The sequence below is a fragment of the Vipera ursinii genome (genome assembly GCF_947247035.1).
Source record: "Vipera ursinii genome assembly, chromosome: 2".
NCBI lineage: Eukaryota > Metazoa > Chordata > Lepidosauria > Squamata > Viperidae > Vipera > Vipera ursinii.
The window spans coordinates 11,750,391-11,768,668 of record NC_139513.1 but is presented as its reverse complement, the minus strand read 5'-3'; the positions used below and the strand labels follow the sequence as shown (position 1 = coordinate 11,768,668).

Below are 18,278 nucleotides of genomic sequence, written 5' to 3'. Positions count from 1 at the left end.
CATGGGCACTCGGTACACCCAAGTTCACACCTGGCTTATTCCACAACCCTTGGATTGGCACAAGGCACAGGACCGTCTGAATTGAGGTCATTCCTTTGCATTTGCTACCTGGATGGGTAGCAACTTGTCTGTTGTGCTTGTCTAAGCACAACCAGGTCCAACCAAAACACTTTGTGTGTGTGTGTGTGTGTGTGTGTGTGTTGGAAAGATGACTTCAGTCAAAGCACCCAAAAAGAGACTCAACCCCAGAAGATCAGACAGGAAAGGAGGAGGAGGAAATGGCCCAGATTTGGCATTTCATCCCTCCCCAGGCGCAACAGCCAAGCCACTCACAAAAGGACCTTTGCTGATCAGAGAAAATAAAGCTACAGAAAACTTCCCCAAAGTGAAAAGCAGGGCTTTTTTTCTCATAAAATGCTCAGAACGGATTTCCAGCACCTTTTTTGGATGGAACCTTGTAGGGTAGGCAAGGCAGGTTGTATGACCTGTGTGAGTTCCGGCACCTTTTTCTTTTACAAAAAAAGCAGTGGTGAAAAGAATTATAGTTGCAGGTAAGAGGTTTCTGGGTCACTCGTACGATCCTCACCGCTGACCGATTTGATCTCGACTGACCAACTGGCCCTTTGTGCAGGAAGCTGCTTCTCCAACCAGGCCTCAATTTCCAAATTCTCTAGAATGGAGTTTGTGGGTCCCGATCCAAGAACGCCCCTTCTCCTCTGCGGAGCTCATGGCCACATCTTCACTGCTCTCCTGCAAGGAGAAAGGAAAAAGGCTCAGATGCCAAGAGTAATGCTGAACATAATCTGTAAGTGACCTGGAAGAGGGATGAGAAAATAGGATTATTTCTACACAATACAAAATAATGGAGATTATTCAGGAAGATATTGATGAGCCAAAACGGAGAGAAACCAGCAAGATGAAGTCCAAGAGGAACCAATGTAGGAAAAACTCAGTGGAAGATGAGAGAGATCAGGTGGGGCAGAGCATGTGTGAAGAGGGCTGCTCTTTCTTAAGCTTTTTGGAGAATGCAAAGCCACAAAGATTCCAGGTCTCTGCAGCTGCCTCCAATAGGCGTTTTGAAAAATATTTAAAATTATGGAAGGCAGCCTTCTAGCCATCAGCTTGTTCTATTACCTGCTTTACAAGGCCAGCCTCAAAGGTTCCTTAGAATTTCCTCAGGAACAAAAAAGGGAGAGAAAAAATGCTTTTTAGGGATCCCACACAGTTTTTTTAAAGCAGAAGCAAGGTAATCATTCGCATAAACACAAAGGGTTTCCTTGCTGGCCTTTTTTTTTTTTTTTTATTGAAAAGTTTTACAATACAATTTTCCATTAAAAACCCCCATCCCCCTCCACCCTCCCCTCCCTACCTCCCCCCTACCTCTTCCCTCCCCCCTTACCTCCCCCCTTCCCCCCTCCCTCTTCCCTCCCCTCCCTCCCCCCCACCCCCCTCCCCCCCCGGACTTCCCAGAGCTAAATACAAGGTATATATATATGAAAGCAATCATAAGCAACCATATACTAACAACCATAAATTCTAAAATCCATCACTCTCTAACTTATATAAGAACAAACAAAACTTAACATTATTAAATATATATAAAAAAAAATAGGAAAAGAAAAGAAAAAACACGAAAGAAGACTTATTCGAATGCTAGATAAAACTTCTTAACCCTATACTTATTCTGGATAAACTCAATCCACTTTCTCCATTCCATAATATAACGTTCTTGCGAGTGATCTTTCAAATAAGCCGATATCTTCGCCATCTCTGCCAGGTCGGAAAGCTTTAAAGTCCATTCTTCTATAGTCGGCAGCTCCTCTTTCTTCCAATATTGTCCTATCAAAAGTCTTGCTGCCGTGACTAAATTCAGCATCAACTTGGAGTCCACCACTGTAGCATCAACAATTATTCCCAACAAAAAAAATTGCGGACAAAACTTTATCCTCCTTTTAAAGATCTTCTGTATATTCCACCAAATTTTAATCCAAAAGGCCTTAACCTTTTTACATGTCCACCATATGTGAAAATATGTTGCATCTTCAACCCCGCACCTCCAACACTTAGGCTGATAATTCGGGTACATACTTGCAAGCTTTTTAGGATCTAAATGCCATCTATAAAACATCTTATAAAAATTCTCTCTTAAATTTTGAGCTTGAGTAAATTTCACATTCCTCACCCAGATCTTCTCCCACATGTCCATTGTAATAACTTCCTGGATATTTTGGGCCCATTTTATCATACAGTCCTTAACAAGCTCTGTTTCTGAATCAATCTCTATCAATGCAAGATATATCCGTTTAATGTGTGCAGGTCCCTGATTTCTAATTTGCTTTATCAGATTTTCATCAATCGTTGCAAATCCAATTTTCTGGTCTTCTTTCCACCTGGCCCGTAACTGAGTATATTGAAACCATGTTTGAACAACCTTCTCTTCTCGCAAGAAGCTATATGATTTCAAGCACCAAACATTCCTTTCCAAACTTAAAATTTCCTTGTAGGTAGTCTCATCGTGTTTGAAACCAGCATGTATATTTTCTATTGCGTGTTTTGGAATTGCCCACAATGGTATCTTACAACTTAGCTTATGTCTATACTTCTTCCAAACTCTCAGCAATGCCTGTCTTAAAATATGCGTCCTAAACACAGTACCTACCTTCTTATCATACAACAAATATGCATGCCAGCCAAACAACAAATCATGGCCCTCAAGATTTAATAACCTCGATTGCGTCAAATTGATCCAATCACTTATTCCTACTAATGCAGCAGCTTCATAATATAATTTAAAATTAGGCAATTTAAGGCCACCTCTCTCACGAATATCCTGCATAATCTTAAGTTTAACTCGTGGCTTTTTCCCTGCCCACACAAATTTATTGATACCACGCTGCCATTCCTCCAAATTAGAGTCTTTCTTAAGAATTGGTATCATTTGGAATAAAAATAAAAATTTGGGCAGGACATTCATTTTCACTGCTGCAATCCGTCCCAACAAAGTCAATTGCAATTTTTGCCAACTCTCCAATTCTTTTTGAATTTTCCCCCACAATTTTTCATAATTATTTTTATATAGCTTTGTATTCGAGGGCGACAAAATTACCCCCAAATATTTAACCCTTTTAACAATCTCAAATCCAGTTAATCCTTCCAAGAAGGCCTTCTGTGAAACTGTCATATTTCTAGCCAAAATTTTAGTTTTCTGTATGTTTACTTTAAATCCAGAAACCTTCCCATATTGTGTTATTATCTCTATCAGGTCCACAACAGAGTTCTCTGGCTGGGTCACTGTAACAACCAGATCATCTGCAAATGCTCTCAATCTATAGTCCTGATCTCCAACTTGTATCCCCTTAATTTTTTCCGAATTCCGAATCTTGTTCAATAATATCTCTAAAGTTAATACAAATAACAAGGGCGATAACGGACATCCTTGCCTTGTACCCTTCTCAATATTACATACTGCCGTCAGACTATTGTTAACTATGATTCGGGCAGTTTGCTTTTGATATAATGCCCTAATCGGCTGTAAGAAATTTTCCCCAAAATCCATTTTATCTAACATTCTCAACAGAAATTGCCAATTCAATTGATCAAAAGCCTTTTCAGCATCTAAAAAGATTAGCGCTGCAGAGATCTGGTTGTGCCTTTCCAAATACTCTAACACATCAACTATATGTCTAACATTATTTTTCATTTGCCTACCACTAATAAACCCCGTTTGATCCCCATGAATCACCTGTTGCAGAACCCTCATCAGTCTATTAGCCAAAACCTTAGCAAATATCTTATAATCTGTATTTAAAAGCGAAATCGGTCTGTAATTTTTAACTTGAGTAGCATCCTGATCTTCCTTCGGAATCAATGAGATAAAAGCTGTTCTCCAAGACGGTGGCACCTTTCCCCCCCTCTGGATTGTCTGGAACAGTTCCTTTAACGGTTTTATCATCTCAAATTGTAAATTTTTATAAAAAGCCGCAGACAAGCCATCTGTACCGGGCGCCTTATCAACCTTCAAATCCTTAATTGCTGTAAGGATTTCTTCTTCTGTGATCAGTTGGTTAATCCCCTCTCTTTGTGCTTGCGTAAGGACCGGAATATTAGCATTCTCCAAATATTTATCAATGTCTTTTACCTCAATTTCCTCTTTGGTATATAATTTCGAATAAAAATCCACAAAAGCATCCTTAATAAGATTCTGTTGAAACACGACCCTTCCTTTATATTCAATCTTGTCTATATTAGAGGCCCTTTGTTTCTTCCTCAGTCTATAGGCTAACCATCTGCCTGGTTTATTAGCGTTACAAAAAGTATTATGCCTAGCAAACCGCAGATTGGTTGCCACTTGGTCTGCCATTAATTTATCAAATTGTCCTCTTAACAGCCTAATAGCCTCTTTAATCTTCACGTCCCCTGGATTCAAAATCAAAGCCCTTTCTTTTTCCTTTATTTCATTCTCCAGTTCTTTCCTTCTGGTTTCCACTACACGTCTACGTCTATTATTCATATATATCAACACACCTCTCATATAGGCCTTACTAGCATCCCAAACCATATCCATAGAGGTACCCTTATTCATATTAATCTCAAAAAAATCCTTCATCCGCTGTTTACATTCTTCCACATTTCTCTGATCTCTAAACAAGTTCTCATTTACGCGCCACGAGCGCCTGTCTCTTTTCTCCTTATCAATCTCCAACCAAACTGGACTGTGGTCTGAAATAGTTCTTGCACATATCTTCACTTTTTTAGTTCTCAAAAAGAAATCATTAGTCAACAAAATAAAATCAATCCTTGAGAAAGATTGGTGTCTGTCAGAGTAAAAAGTATAATCCTTCTCCTGCAGGTGCCTCTCCCGCCAGATATCTCGCAATTCGAGATCATCCTTCAATTCAAAAAAAGTTTTAGGCAGTCTGGCGTGGCTTGGAATACGCTTAAAAGCTCCAGCTTTATCCAAGTGTACATCCAGAACACCATTCCAATCTCCCATAATAATAAAAGATTTATAATCCAACTGGGTAAGCTTTGTATGAAGTAAGCTAAAAAAATCAGCTTGTTGTTGGTTAGGTGCATATAGTCCAACTAGAAGCATCTTTTTACCTTCTAAGAGCAGCTCAATCATAACATATCTTCCATGCTTATCTGCTTCAATTAAGTCTGCTGTTAAGGCACTTTTAACATAAACAACTACTCCATTTTTCTTATTCTCTGCAGAGGCAACAAAATGCGTACCCAGTCTCGAGTTCAGTAAATACTTTTGATCCAAAACTCTAATATGCGTTTCTTGCAAGCATATAACATCTATCTTAAATTGCTTTAAATATTGAAAAACTTTCTTCCTCTTCTGCGGTGAATTTAGTCCATTAACATTCCAAGTTAAAAATTTAGTTGCCATGCATATCATCCAGAAGCCCTTGGACCACAGCCTTGATAGGACTAACTTCTTTAGGCCATGCCCCTCCCACAGCTTGACTGTATGTACGTTGCGAAGAAACTGAAGACTTTTGCTGATCTTGTTCTATTATTTTCTTTGCTCGTTTTAAAGCAGCACGCGTCACTCTTTGCTCTCTAGGATCATCCAAAGAAGTTGTAACTTGATCTCCTCCCACGCCACTTTCCTCTGTTTCCTCCTCTTGTTGTTCTTCTTCTCCAGATCCTTTTCCAGCTTCCAGGAGCGTTAATGGGGTTGCTTTTAGGACATTATTGTAGAAATCACGCGCTTGCTTCACAGTAATCAACCGGTACCTTTTACCTTCATGCATCACCATCAGCCCCTGAGGAAGGCCTTGCTGGCCTTTTAAGCTGAGCACAAAAAAGAGGATCTCACCTGGGCTAAGACAACAGGAGATCAATTCACTCAATTTAAATTTGTTTTCTTTCCCCCCAAACCCTCCGCTCCCCATTGCAATGAGGTCAGTCGCGTGAATGCCACATTGCTAATCTCAATAAAGGTTTTAAAGCTCCGTTTACTCCATGTTTGCAACTGCGCGTGCGAGGATCTGCCTGCTCAGAGACACCCCCAAAGATCCTTTCCGGATCCACACGGAACCCCGCGGGAAGGGGCAGATCCAGCCCGGGGAGGGATCCCCCCCTTTGTCCCCCTTTGGAGGGAAGGCAGGGATCCGCTCCCTGCAGGCGACGCCAGAGCCGAATCTCCCCAAGGAAATCCCTGCAGGACGAAGAGGCGGATCCGCAGCTACCTTTCTGCTGGCGGGGAAAAGATCTCCTGGCGGGAGGGGCGCCCCGAAGGCCGGAGGGAGGAGAGCAGCCAGGACTGCCCGGATCGCGATCCAGAAGCCTCTCCCGAGGGATCCAGCGCCGATCCTCCCGAGAAGAAGCGAGACGGCAGGAAGGAAGCGGAGATCCAGCGAGTGGGAGGGTCGAGGGGGGCGGGGCTTCTCTCTTCCTCTTAGGCTCCGCCTCCGCCTTGCAGCCCCGCCCCTTGGCCGCCCCCTCCCCTCCCCCTCCCGGGCTCCCCTCCGCGGCCGAGACGGGAGGGGAGGGGAAGCGGGGCAGGGTCCTCCGTGCAGCCGAGGTTGGGGGATCGCCTGGGGGAGGAACGGAAAGACCCCCGAGCGGATCCCTTCTGGATCCCGAAGATCTCCAACTCCAGCTGCGCAGGAGCCCAGGAGAGAACAGACGGGCCCCCCCTCTGCCTTCCCCTCCCTTCTGCCCGGAATCGGAGAGGCGCTGGGGATGCTGGGTCCCTGCTTCCCTCCCAAGGATAAAAACACTTGAGCCACTGCTGGGCTTCGGGGTCTCCCGTTTCACACAGAGACTTATACACTCTTTGTAGGGCCCTGAGGAGACCCCTTCTTATTCTTCTCTACCCCACCCCTCCCTTGACACTCAATGTGCATTTGGGCCTCTTAAGGATATTTCAACTTTCGAATATATGTTAAGCTTATGTGGCCTGTTCACCAGCTCCAAACATTATCAAATGTAACCTTTAGATGTCTTAAGAGCAGCTCACCTGCCTGGAGGATGCAGAGTTGTTGGATCACAACTCCCATCAAGTCCAGCAGGGAAGGCGTTATGGGAGTAGAAACCCAGCCTTCATGGACAAGGAGAAATGTAAGGATCCAAATACATATTTAAGAGCAGAACTTGTTCTAGGTCAGTGTGGCTGGCAAGTGCCATTTGCAAGGAGCAGCTGAAGAAGGAAAGGGAGACAAACCATTTAAAAAATGATAATTAACCCAGATCCTGACTGATAATGATTTGCCATCTAGCCGGACCAGGAAGGGGGCCCACAGGTTCAAATGCAGGGATAAATGTTTTGCCAAATAGGGAAATAAGTCAATCAGAGAGTGAGCGAGTTGGTTGGTGTCCAAATTTGATAATAAAGAAATGGAAATAAATATGTTTAGGTGGTCCTCAACTTAAAACTATAATGGAGTCTGCCCCTTATTGATCTGGGTCATGGCTTTTGTGAGCGAAGTCCGTCGTAACTTCAAACGGTCGCAGGCTGATGGCTGCCTGTGCTGAACTTCCACGGCCCCATAAGACCTGACCAGCATCAGGGTACCAGGTGCCTCTGGGGATCCAGGGGTCCGGATCAAGGTGCTCACAGGGGCCCCCACCCTGTGCTTGGAGGGGGAGGGAAGATGCCAGGAGCCCCCTGAAGCAGCCAATAGGAGTCGGGCAGATCCCAGCTTCTGGGCACTTCAGCAACTATGTCATAAAGGATGTTTCTATGGGATCAAGAGGGAAAAAATCACTTTCAAACTGAAACAGCCAGGAAATTATGCTGTGTTGTGCTGGGGATGAAATGCCATGTCACGGAGGACAGAGCAGAAGAGAATTAACACCACAGTTCAGGGCAATCGAGGAGTTAAGGTAGGTCTGGTTTACTGACGCTAAGGAATCCCACAAAAGATTGCATGAAATTTAGACTATTTAAAGTTTCTCTATTTCTCTATGGAAAATAGAGTAATTGGTTCCAGACAGATGTAAGTTGGAAAGAAAAATATTGAATATAATATAGTACATGAATAATAATGAAACATCAGTAATGAATAACAAGAATATCCTTAAAAATGTATAGTTAAAACCACAGCTGTACACACAGAAGCCTTTATTGCACGCATAAAAGCCTCACATGAATTGAATTTTGGGTCACATGAACCACAACCTGGTAACTATTTAAAGTTCACACTAAATTGAACATTGCACAATATTCTTACAATATAATGCTGACTCTACTACAAACACCAAGAAGTCAAGGAGGATGAATTTCTTCAATCGCACAAAAACTCTGCTTGCTCCACAGTGGAATTTTTATGAAGAACTCTTGAAAAAGGAGATTGGACTGGACACCTGCGTTGCTCTCCATGGGGATCACGCCAAACACGCCGGAGAAGGATGGAGGATCCAAGAGGCCTCAGCTCCCGAATGGATTGTTTGTAGCTCAGGGCTGAACTGCGGGGTCTTTGGTGCTCTCTGAGCTTGGTGGTTTCCTTGCAGATGTTTCATTACCCAACTGCAGAACAGCATCACTGCTAATGATGTTACTTTGCATTGATAATGTTACCTAGTTGGGCAATGAAACATCTGCAAAAAAACAATCAAGCTCAGAGGGCACCAAGGTCCTCCCACCAGCTCTGGCTAAAGAGCCCCTTCTTGTCTCAGTGCATGGAGCTTCTCATCCCTCCATCAGTTGAGAGGGAACCTCATCCATTCCTGGGCTGGAGTGTGGCTGTCAATCTGCTAGGAAGCATTAAGCCTTGGCTTTCTGCAGCCTTCATCCACCACCTCCCTATCCAACCCTCAGAGAGGAGGCTGGGAAAGGGCTTTGACCATGGGTCAATAAATGCAGCTTCTCTGCTGTGGACCTCTTGCCTGCGTTTCATCTCCCACGGTGGGAACCAACCACTAAGGGACACTTCAAAGTTCCAGCAATCTACAGCTGCTTTTTTGGGGAGCTGCTGGAAGTGTTCCCCTTTACTGGATAGTAAAAATTTTATTTAAGTTCTCAGATTTTTTTAATTCAAATATCTTCAGGCCTTAAGAGTGCTCTGTAATAACCACTGATGTAGCGCTTCTGTGACCCTCCATCATGAGCACATTAAACTACACACACACACATATAAACACTAGCCTCACATTGAGTGAATTTTGGTCTGTGCTGCCACTACGTGGCTGTTTTGGAGAAATTACAATTACAATTCTTCCCTCCCCTTTCTGGGATGGACTTCCTCCTCCTTTGTCTCTGGAGAGAATCCCATCCATTGTCCAGCTAACATGTGACAACAGGAGATGTGCAGACGCTGGGAATATTACCATTTTCTGACCTTGGAGATACCTTGGAAATGCTGTACAAACGTCATCTTAATCTACATGCAATAAAAGTATTTCTATATGATAAAGGGTGTTTCCACGAGTTCAAACTATCTGGAGAGAGCTGTTAATGTTAAGGAAATCTGCTTATCTAGACCTTAGAGGTCTTATCAAGAGATTAATTAATGCACAATGGCTTTGGATCCAGAATAGTCTGCATGAAACGCCTAAAAGGTCCTGTCTTTGGATTTGGGTTTGTGCGTGTATGGGGGTGCAAATTATTCATCCCATCAGTTGTGGGGGTCTGAAGGTGTTTTATTTATGAATATATTGTCCCAGTCTTTCTTAGTAGGTGCAACATATCCATTTCTAAAGACTTGAGGAGTCTGCTTGAGGCTATTAAGAAAGACTGGGGCTGCTTTCTGCCTTTAATAAGATTTTTCTCCTTTTGGAGAAATATAATATTCTGCCTCTTTTTAATATTAAGAATAAAGAATACTTTAATTTGGAAAGGTGGGGCTTCCTACACTACCATCTTTAATCCCCACCCCAGTCTGTACCATGAAAATAGTCCTCTTGATTATTTCAAGAATAATTTTATTAGGGATTATATTCACAGATCAAACAAACTTAATCCAAGTATGCACAGTATATCAGTGAATATACCGTGTGTGCATTTACATATGAAAAAGACAATGTGAAAAAAAGAAAATAAATCCCTCCAAAAAAGAGAGTAAGAAAAACAAATTTACCCTTTTCATCCTCAGCCAGAATATATTCAACATCAACACTTTACAACCGGACGCATCTCCGTTCCACCCTTCTCCCCGTTTTCTCCTCTCCAACTCGTCATTTCTCCACATTGATCAACAAAGGCTGAATAAGAATTAACAAAAATATCTGGGTGCCTTGAATTATGACTGTAGCAATTTATGACCAGAAATCCATTCCCAATTGTGGTCATAAGTTGAGGATTATCTGTACTCTGCAAAACATTATACATTCTCTCCAGAGTTATGACTTTTTTGTGTGATCATTCTGGTCAGTTACTCATGCCGCTTTGTGAACAAAACATTCTCACACTCCCAACGTTTACGCCCTTTTGCTTCACTGTGTGCTCTGTGATGGAACTGAGGTTAATTGACTAGGAAAAACATTTTTCCCACGCCAAAAATGGTAGGTTTTCCCTCCTGTCACTGTGTAAAATTCCTGGCAAACTGCAAGGTGTGACTTTTGAAAAAGGTTTTTCCCATATTGTTCACAAATGAAGAGATTTATCTCTGCTATGGACTTTTTGATGCATTATCTGTGATTTACAATGAAAGGTTTTCTCACACTCTGCACACTTGGAAGGCCTCTTCCCTGCGTGACTTCTGGTGTGAAATGATGAAGGTTGGCCAAAACATTTCCCACACTCTAGGCATTTCTATGGTTTTTCTCCGGTGTGGATTCGCTGATGCTTCAAAAGAGTCTCATTCCGAGAAAAATATTTATCGCACTCTGAGCATTTATAGGGCGACTCCCCTGTATGGATTCGGCTGTGACCTCTAAGGGAACGTGATTCAGCAAATGATCTCCCACAATCTAAACATTTGTATTTTCTTTCCCCTGTGTGAATTTTTACATGACTTCTAAGGTTTGATGTGGTAGAATAAAATTGTCCACATTCGAAGCATTGATGTGGCTTCTCCCCTGTGTGGGTTTTATGATGATTCTGAAGGTCTCCCTGTTGGGCAAAACATTTCCCACATTCTAGGCATCTGTACGGCTTTTCCCCTGTGTGGGTTTTATAATGTGCCCAAAGGTTTCCTTTTTGAGAAAAACATTTCCCACATTCTAGACATCTGTACGGCTTTTCCCCCGTGTGCGTTTTATGATGTGCCCAAAGGCCTCCCTTATGTCCAAAACATTTTCCACATTCTAAGCATCTGTACGGCTTCTCTCCCGTGTGGACCCTCTGATGGCTTCCAAGGTGTGGTTTTTGGGAAAAGCATTTCCCACACTCTCCACATTTGAATGGCTTCTCCCCTGTGTGGATTCTCTGATGAACCTGAAGATGGGCTGACAAAATAAAACCTTTCCCACATTCCATACATTTATGGGATAGCTCTCCTTTGTGCCATTTCTGGTGTGTCTGAAGTTCAGAAGAACACATAAACCGCCTCTCACATTCTGGGCATTCAAAGGGTCTCTCTCCAGTGTGAAGTCTCTGATGTCGCACCAGGTTTGATTTCCTGGAAAAACATTTCCCACATTCGAGGCACTTTTCCTTCTTCTCCCATGTGTGTGTGTTGCAATGATTCCGAAGAGATGAACTCAGGGTGAAAGATTTCCCACACTCAAAGCATTTGTAAGATTTTATTCCCGCATGAATCTTCTCATGGACCCAAAGACTCGAATTGTGAGAAAAGCTCTTCCCACATTCCCAACACTTGTAAGGTTTCTCCCCGGTGTGAATTCTCTTGTGGTCTCTGACATGGGATTTTTCACGGAAAAATTTCCCACATTCCAGACATTGATAGGGTTTCTCTCCGGTGTGGATTTTCTGATGTGTAAGAAGGTGTGATTTTCGACCAAAGCATAAGCCACATTCCTCACATTTATGGGGTTTTTGTCTGGGAGGGCTTCTAAGATCTTTGGGTTTTTTTCCAGAGAAGGATTTCTCACCCTCCAAACCTTCACTGGATCCACTTCTCACATGGATCTTCCTGTGGGTCAAAAGGAGGAACCGGCAAGGAAAGGATTTCCCACACTCTGAGCATTCATAGGTTCTTTCCTGGTCTTCCGGAGTGCTGCTTGTGTCTGACGGGGGATCCGAGAGTTTCCCAGGCTCCATGCTTTCAGGCAGCTGCTACCTTGTGCCAATTTTCTCCTGTCTGTTGATAGTTGGCTTGCAGGTCACCTTGATTTTCCTGCTGGTGGAATGAAAAAGAAGATGAGAATAGTATTTCCTTTTGAGAGTGGTAAAGAGTCACAAAATCTTAGACTTGAGAGGGACCATGAAGGTCTTCCAGTCCCACCCTCTGACCGGGACATGGGCACGCAGTACACCCGAGATGGAGCCCTCACAGCTCTAGGAAGCAAAACTCTTCTGCTGCTCATCGACTCTAACCTTGTTTCTTCTCCTAAGTCGAGGGGAAGAAGGTAGTCCTCATGACCGCGATTGGGACTGGAATCTCGGTCGTTCAATGAAGCAGCTACTAAGTGAGGTGAGAGGCCACCTGGCTGAAGGAGCTCAATGCCCACTCCTGATTGTGCCCATTAAGTGATCCTGAGGGATGCTAAGTGGAGGGCAGCCCTGGCAAAGGCTCTGGGGTTGCCGTTGGGTGGGGGGAGGTCCCGGGCACCTGGCACAGGGCACTATGAGTTTGGGGCTGCTGATGGGGGAGCCAAAGCTGTAGCCCCCCCTGCCTCCCCACAGGCCTGAGCCGCCTCAGCCTGGTCACGCAAAGAAATCCTCACTGACCACAGTACTGGGGCTAGAGCTGGCCCTTATGTGGAGGCGGGGGGGATTTCAGCCGTTTCAGCCAGCTGCACTGACCCCAGCCCAGCTCCACCGCTGGCAGGGAGAAATGCAACCTCCAGCCCCAGACCAACGGCCTTTGCAGCCTTGCGCCGTTTTCCAAGCCGCATCTTCCATACCTTTTCTAGGCAACATTTCCCAAAGGATTTCTAGGTTTCTCCAGCATCCCCTCAGACTGAACATGGCCTGAGGCTCCGTGGCCTCCCCTCTGCCGCCCGAGACACACCTATGCTTCTTCAGCAGGAAGTGCCACGCCTGCCATTGGCAAGAAGGCAAAGGGATGGAGCAGCCACTGGCTTCCCAGGTAAGAGTTTCTCCGTGGGGCCACACCTGGCTTATTCCACAACCCTTGGATGGGCTCCAGACTGTCTGAACTGAGATCATTCCTTTGCAATTCCTACTTGGATGGGAGAGAGGCCAACCGAATCCCTGGATCACAGCTGTCTGATGCCCTAAGGACAATCAAGTCCAAACAAAACATTCTGTGTGTATTTCTCTCTGTGTGTATGTATTAGAAAGTGGACTTCAGTCAGAGCACCCGAAAAGAGACTCAACCCCAGAAGATCAGACAGGAATGGAGGAGGGGAAAATGGCTCAGATTTGGCATTTCATCCTTCCCCAGGCGCAACAGCCAAGCCATTCATAAAGGGACCTTTGCTGATCAGAGAAAATAAAGCTACAGACAGCTTCCCCAAAGCGAAATGAAAGATACGTTTACTCATCTTTAAAGTTGCAGCTATGAGGTCTCTGGGTCACTCCTTACTGCTCTGAATCAAGGCCAGGTATGATCCTCACCACTGACCGGTTCAATCTCGCCTGACCAATATTTCAGTAATTAAGCACAGCGTTCCTCAGTCGCTGACCTAACTGACTAATAGCCTAAACGCTTATGAGCATCTCTTGAAAGAAAAAACGAACCCCTTAACACGTCCACTGGGGAAGAGCAGAGGGCTAGTACTAGTAGCGCCAGAAAGAATGAAGCGACTGGGCCAAAGCCGAAAGGACGCTCAGCTGTGGATGTGTCTGGTGGTGAAAGGAAAGTCCGATGCTGTAAAGATTTTTTCTCCATAGGAACCTGGAATGTAAGATCCATGAATCAAGGCAAGCTGGACGTGGTCAAACAAGAGATGACAAGACTGAACATCGACATCTTAGGAATCAGCGAACTAAAATGGACAGGAATGGGTGAATTTAATTCAGATGACCATCAGGTATACTACTGCGGGCAAGAATCCCTCAGAAGAAATGGAGTAGCCTTCATAGTCAATAAAAGAGTAGGAAAAGCAATACTGGGATACAATCCTCAAAATGACAGAATGATCTCAGTTCGAATCCAAGGCAAACCATTCAATATCACAGTAGTCCAAGTCTATGCCCCAACCACCGGTGCTGAAGAGGATGAAATTGACCGGTTCTATGAAGCCCTACAGCACCTTATAGAACTAACACCAAAAAATGATGTCCTTATCATCGTGGGGGATTGGAATGCTAAAGTAGGAAGCCAAAAGATAACCGGAATAACAGGCAAGTTTGGCCTTGGAGTACATAATGAAGCAGGGCACAGGCTGATAGAATTTTTTCAAGAGAATACAATGGTCATAGCAAACTCTCTTTTCCAACAACCCAAGAGACGGCTCTACATATGGACATCACCAGACGGTCAACACAGAAATGAGATTGACTATATGATCTGCAGCCAAAGATGGAGAAGCTCTATACCAGGGGTGTCAAACTCAATTTCATTGAGGGCCACATCAGCATTGCGGTTGCCCTCAGGGGGCCGGGTAGGTATTGCCAGGGTGGGCATGGCCTACTGGGTGGGTGTGGCTAGAGTGCATATGGCCTACTAGGTGGGCGTGGCCAGCTCTACATCGTTCTCATCAAGGGTGCCTATGGGGGCCTGGGCAGGAGTGGGACAGATCTGAGGGTCTCTGGCAGGAGGAGGGTCTCTGGGCCAGGGCCAAGGCAGTGGGGGCCACTCACTCACTATTTCCAGGATGGCTTCGCGGGCCACATGAAACCACTTCGTGGGCCGCATCCGGCCCCCGGGCCTTGTGTTTGACATGTCTGCTCTATACAGTCAGTAAAAACAAGACCAGGAGCTGACTGTGGCTCAGACCGTGAGCTTCTCCTTGCAAAGTTTAGGCTTAAACTGAAGAAAGTAGGGAAAAGCGCTAGGCCACTCAGGTATGAATTAAATCATATCCCTGTTGAATATACAGTAGAGGTGACAAATAGATTTAAGGAATTAGATCTGATAGACTGGGTGCCTGAAGAACTATGGACAGAGGTTCGCAACATTGCACAAGAGGTAGCAACCAATACCATAGATCACAACCTACTACTTGATAAGATAGAAAAATGTGGGTTAGACAGCATTACCACCAGATGGATTCGTAGCTGGCTGACAGGCCGTACTCAGCGTGTGGTCATCAATGGAACCGCATCTACATGGAAGGAAGTGTGTAGTGGGGTGCCCCAGGGCTCTGTTCTGGGCCCAGTGCTCTTCAATATCTTCATTAATGATTTGGATGAGGGGATAGATGGGGAACTCATCAAATTTGCAGACGACACCAAGCTGGCAGGAATAGCCAATACTCCAGAAGATAGGCTTAAGATACAGAAGGATCTGGACAGACTCGAACACTGGGAACTATCTAACAAAATGAAATTCAATGGTGAAAAAAGTAAGGTTCTACATTTAGGCAGGAAAAATCAAATGCATAGGTATAGTATAGGTGGTACCTTGCTCAATAGTAGTAACTGTCAGAGGGATCTCGGAGTCCTAGCAGACAATCACTTCAATATGACCCAGCAGTGTGCTGCAGCTGCCAAAAAAGCCAACACAGTGCTAGGCTGCATTAACAGAGGGATAGAATCAAGATCACGTGAAGTACTAATACCACTTTACAATGCTTTGGTAAGGCCACACCTGGAATGCTGCATCCAGTTTTGGTCACCACGATGTAAAAAAGATGTTGAGAAGAGCAACAAAGATGATTAGGGGGCTGGAGGCTAAAACATATAGGGAACGGTTGCTGGAATTGGGTATGTGTAGTTTAATGAAGAGAAGGGTGAGGGGTGACATGTTCCAATATCTCAGGGGCTACCACAAAGAAGAGGGAGTCAAGCTATTCTCCAAAGCACCTGAAAGCAGGACAAGAAGCAACGGATGGAAACTAGTCAAGGAGAGAAGCAACCTAGAACTAAGGAGAAACTTCCTGACAGTTAGAACAATTAACCAGTGGAACAACCTGCCTCCAGAAGCTGTGAATGCTCCAACACTGGAAGTTTTTAAGAAGAGACTGGACAGCCATTTGCCTGAAATTGTATAAGGTTTCCTGCCTGAGCAGGGGGTTGGACTAGATGACCTCCAAGGTCCCTTCCAACTTTATTATTATTATTATTATTATTATTATTATTATTATTATTATTATTATTATTATTATTATTATTATTATTATTATTATTACCATCCCAAAGAAAAAGAAATGCAAGAAAGCAAAATAGCTGTCTGAGGAAGCTTTGCAAATAGCTGAGGAAAGGAGGGAAGCGAAAGGCAAGGGAGAAAAAGAAAGATACACCCAATTGAATGCAGAATTCCAGAGAATAGCTAGAAGAGATAAGAATGCCTTCTTAAATGAACAGTGCAAAGAAATAGAAGAAAGCAATAGAATAGGGAGGACCAGAGATCTTTTCAAGAAAATTGAAGGGAACGTTTCATGCAAAAATGGGCATGATAAAGGACCAAAATGCCTTGCTTCCTTTCCCCCAAACCCTCCGCTCCCCATTGCATTGAGGTCAGCTGCCTCAATACCACATTACAAATCCCAATCCAGGTTTTTTAAAGCTCCGTTTACTCCATTTTTTTCAACTGCACTCGCGGGAGATGCACGCTCAGAGACTTCCTGCTTCTGACGGACCACAGAGAGACCTTCTGAAAGCAAATTCCCCCGAGGTTCCTTCCCGCATCCCCGCGGGGAGCCTTGGCCGGGGATCCCCTCCCCATTGCAATGGCGTCAGGTGCAGATCCAGCCCGGGGAGGGATCCCCCTTTGATCCCCTGGAGGGAAGGGAGGGGATCCGCTCCCTGCAGGCGACGCCAGAGCCGAATCTCCCCAAGGAAATCCCTGCAGGACGAAGAGGGGGATCCCCAGCTACCTTTCTCCCGGAGGGGAAAAGCTCTCCTGGCGGGAGGGGCGCCCCGAAGGCCGGAGGGAGGAGAGCAGCCAGGACTGCCCGGGATCGGGATCCAGAAGCCTCTCCCCAGGGATCCGGCGCCGATCCTCCCGAGGAGAAGCGAGACACCCGGAAGGAAGCGGAGATCCAGCGAGTGGGAGGGTCGAGGGGGGCGGGGCTTCTCTCTTCCTCTTAGGCTCCGCCTCCGCCTTGCAGCCCCGCCCCTTGGCCGCCCCCTCCCCTCCCCCTCCCGGGCTCCCCTCCGCGGCCGAGACGGGAGGGGAGGGGAAGCGGGGCAGGGTCCTCCGTGCAGCCGAGGTTGGGGGATCGCCTGGGGGAGGAACGGAAAGACCCCCGAGCGGATCCCTTCTGGATCCCGAAGATCTCCAACTCCAGCTGCGCAGGAGCCCAGGAGAGAACAGACGGGCCCCCCCTCTGCCTTCCCCTCCCTTCTGCCCGGAATCGGAGAGGCGCTGGGGATGGTGGGAGGAGGGGGAGACAAACCATTATTAAACTGATAATTAACCTAGATCCTGACTGATAACGATTTGCCATCTAGCTGGACCAGGAAGGGGGCCCACTGGTTCCAATGGACGGATAAATCTTTTGCCAAATAGGGAAATAAGTCCATCGGAGAGTGACTGAGTGAGTTGGTGGGTGTCCAAATTTGATAATAAATGGAAATAAATATGTTCAGGTGGTCCTCAACTTAAAACTGTAATGGAGTCTGCCCGTTATTGATCTGGGTCATGGCTTTTGTGAGCGAAGTCCGTCGTAACTTCAAACGGTCGCAGGCTGATGACTGCCTGTGCTGAACTTCCACGGCCCCATAAGACCTGACCAGCATCAGGGTACCAGGCGCCTCTGGGGATCCAGGGGTCCGGATCAAGGTGCTCACAGGGGCCCCCACCCTGTGCTTGGAGGGGGAGGAAGATGCCAGGAGCCCCCTGAAGCAGCCAATAGGAGTCGGGCAGATCCCAGCTTCTGGGCACTTCAGCAACTATGTCATAAAGGATGTTTCTATGAGATCAAGAGGGAAAAGGCCACTTTCAAACTGAAACAGCCAGGAAAACTTTATGCTGTGTTGCGCTAGGGATGAGATGCCTTTTCACGAAGGAGGACGGAGGAGAAGAGAATTAACCACAGTTCAGGACAACCGAGGAGTTAAGGTAGGTCTGGTTTACTGCCGCTAAGGAATCCCAGAAAAAGATTGCATGAAATTTAGTTTCTCTATTTCTCTATGGAAAATAGGGTAATTAGTTCCAGACAGACGTAAATTGGCAATAAAACTATTG

The 18,278-nt window shown here is 45.3% G+C and overlaps 2 protein-coding genes across 4 annotated transcripts in view; one reads left to right on the top strand and one right to left on the bottom strand.

Annotated features, from left to right (window-relative positions):
* Nucleotides 1-18,278, top strand: part of LOC310636521 (uncharacterized protein) — a 194,046-nt gene that overhangs the window by 133,729 nt on the left and 42,039 nt on the right. The window lies entirely within an intron of this gene.
* LOC310636522 (uncharacterized protein) lies at nt 9,863-17,108 on the bottom strand. Its single transcript, XM_083356446.1, has 2 exons — nt 16,966-17,108; nt 9,863-12,197 (listed from the first exon to the last, which is right to left on the bottom strand). The coding sequence occupies exon 2, from the start codon at nt 12,116-12,118 to the stop codon at nt 10,709-10,711; it is 1,410 nt and encodes a 469-aa protein (XP_083212572.1). The 5' UTR covers nt 12,119-12,197; nt 16,966-17,108; the 3' UTR covers nt 9,863-10,708.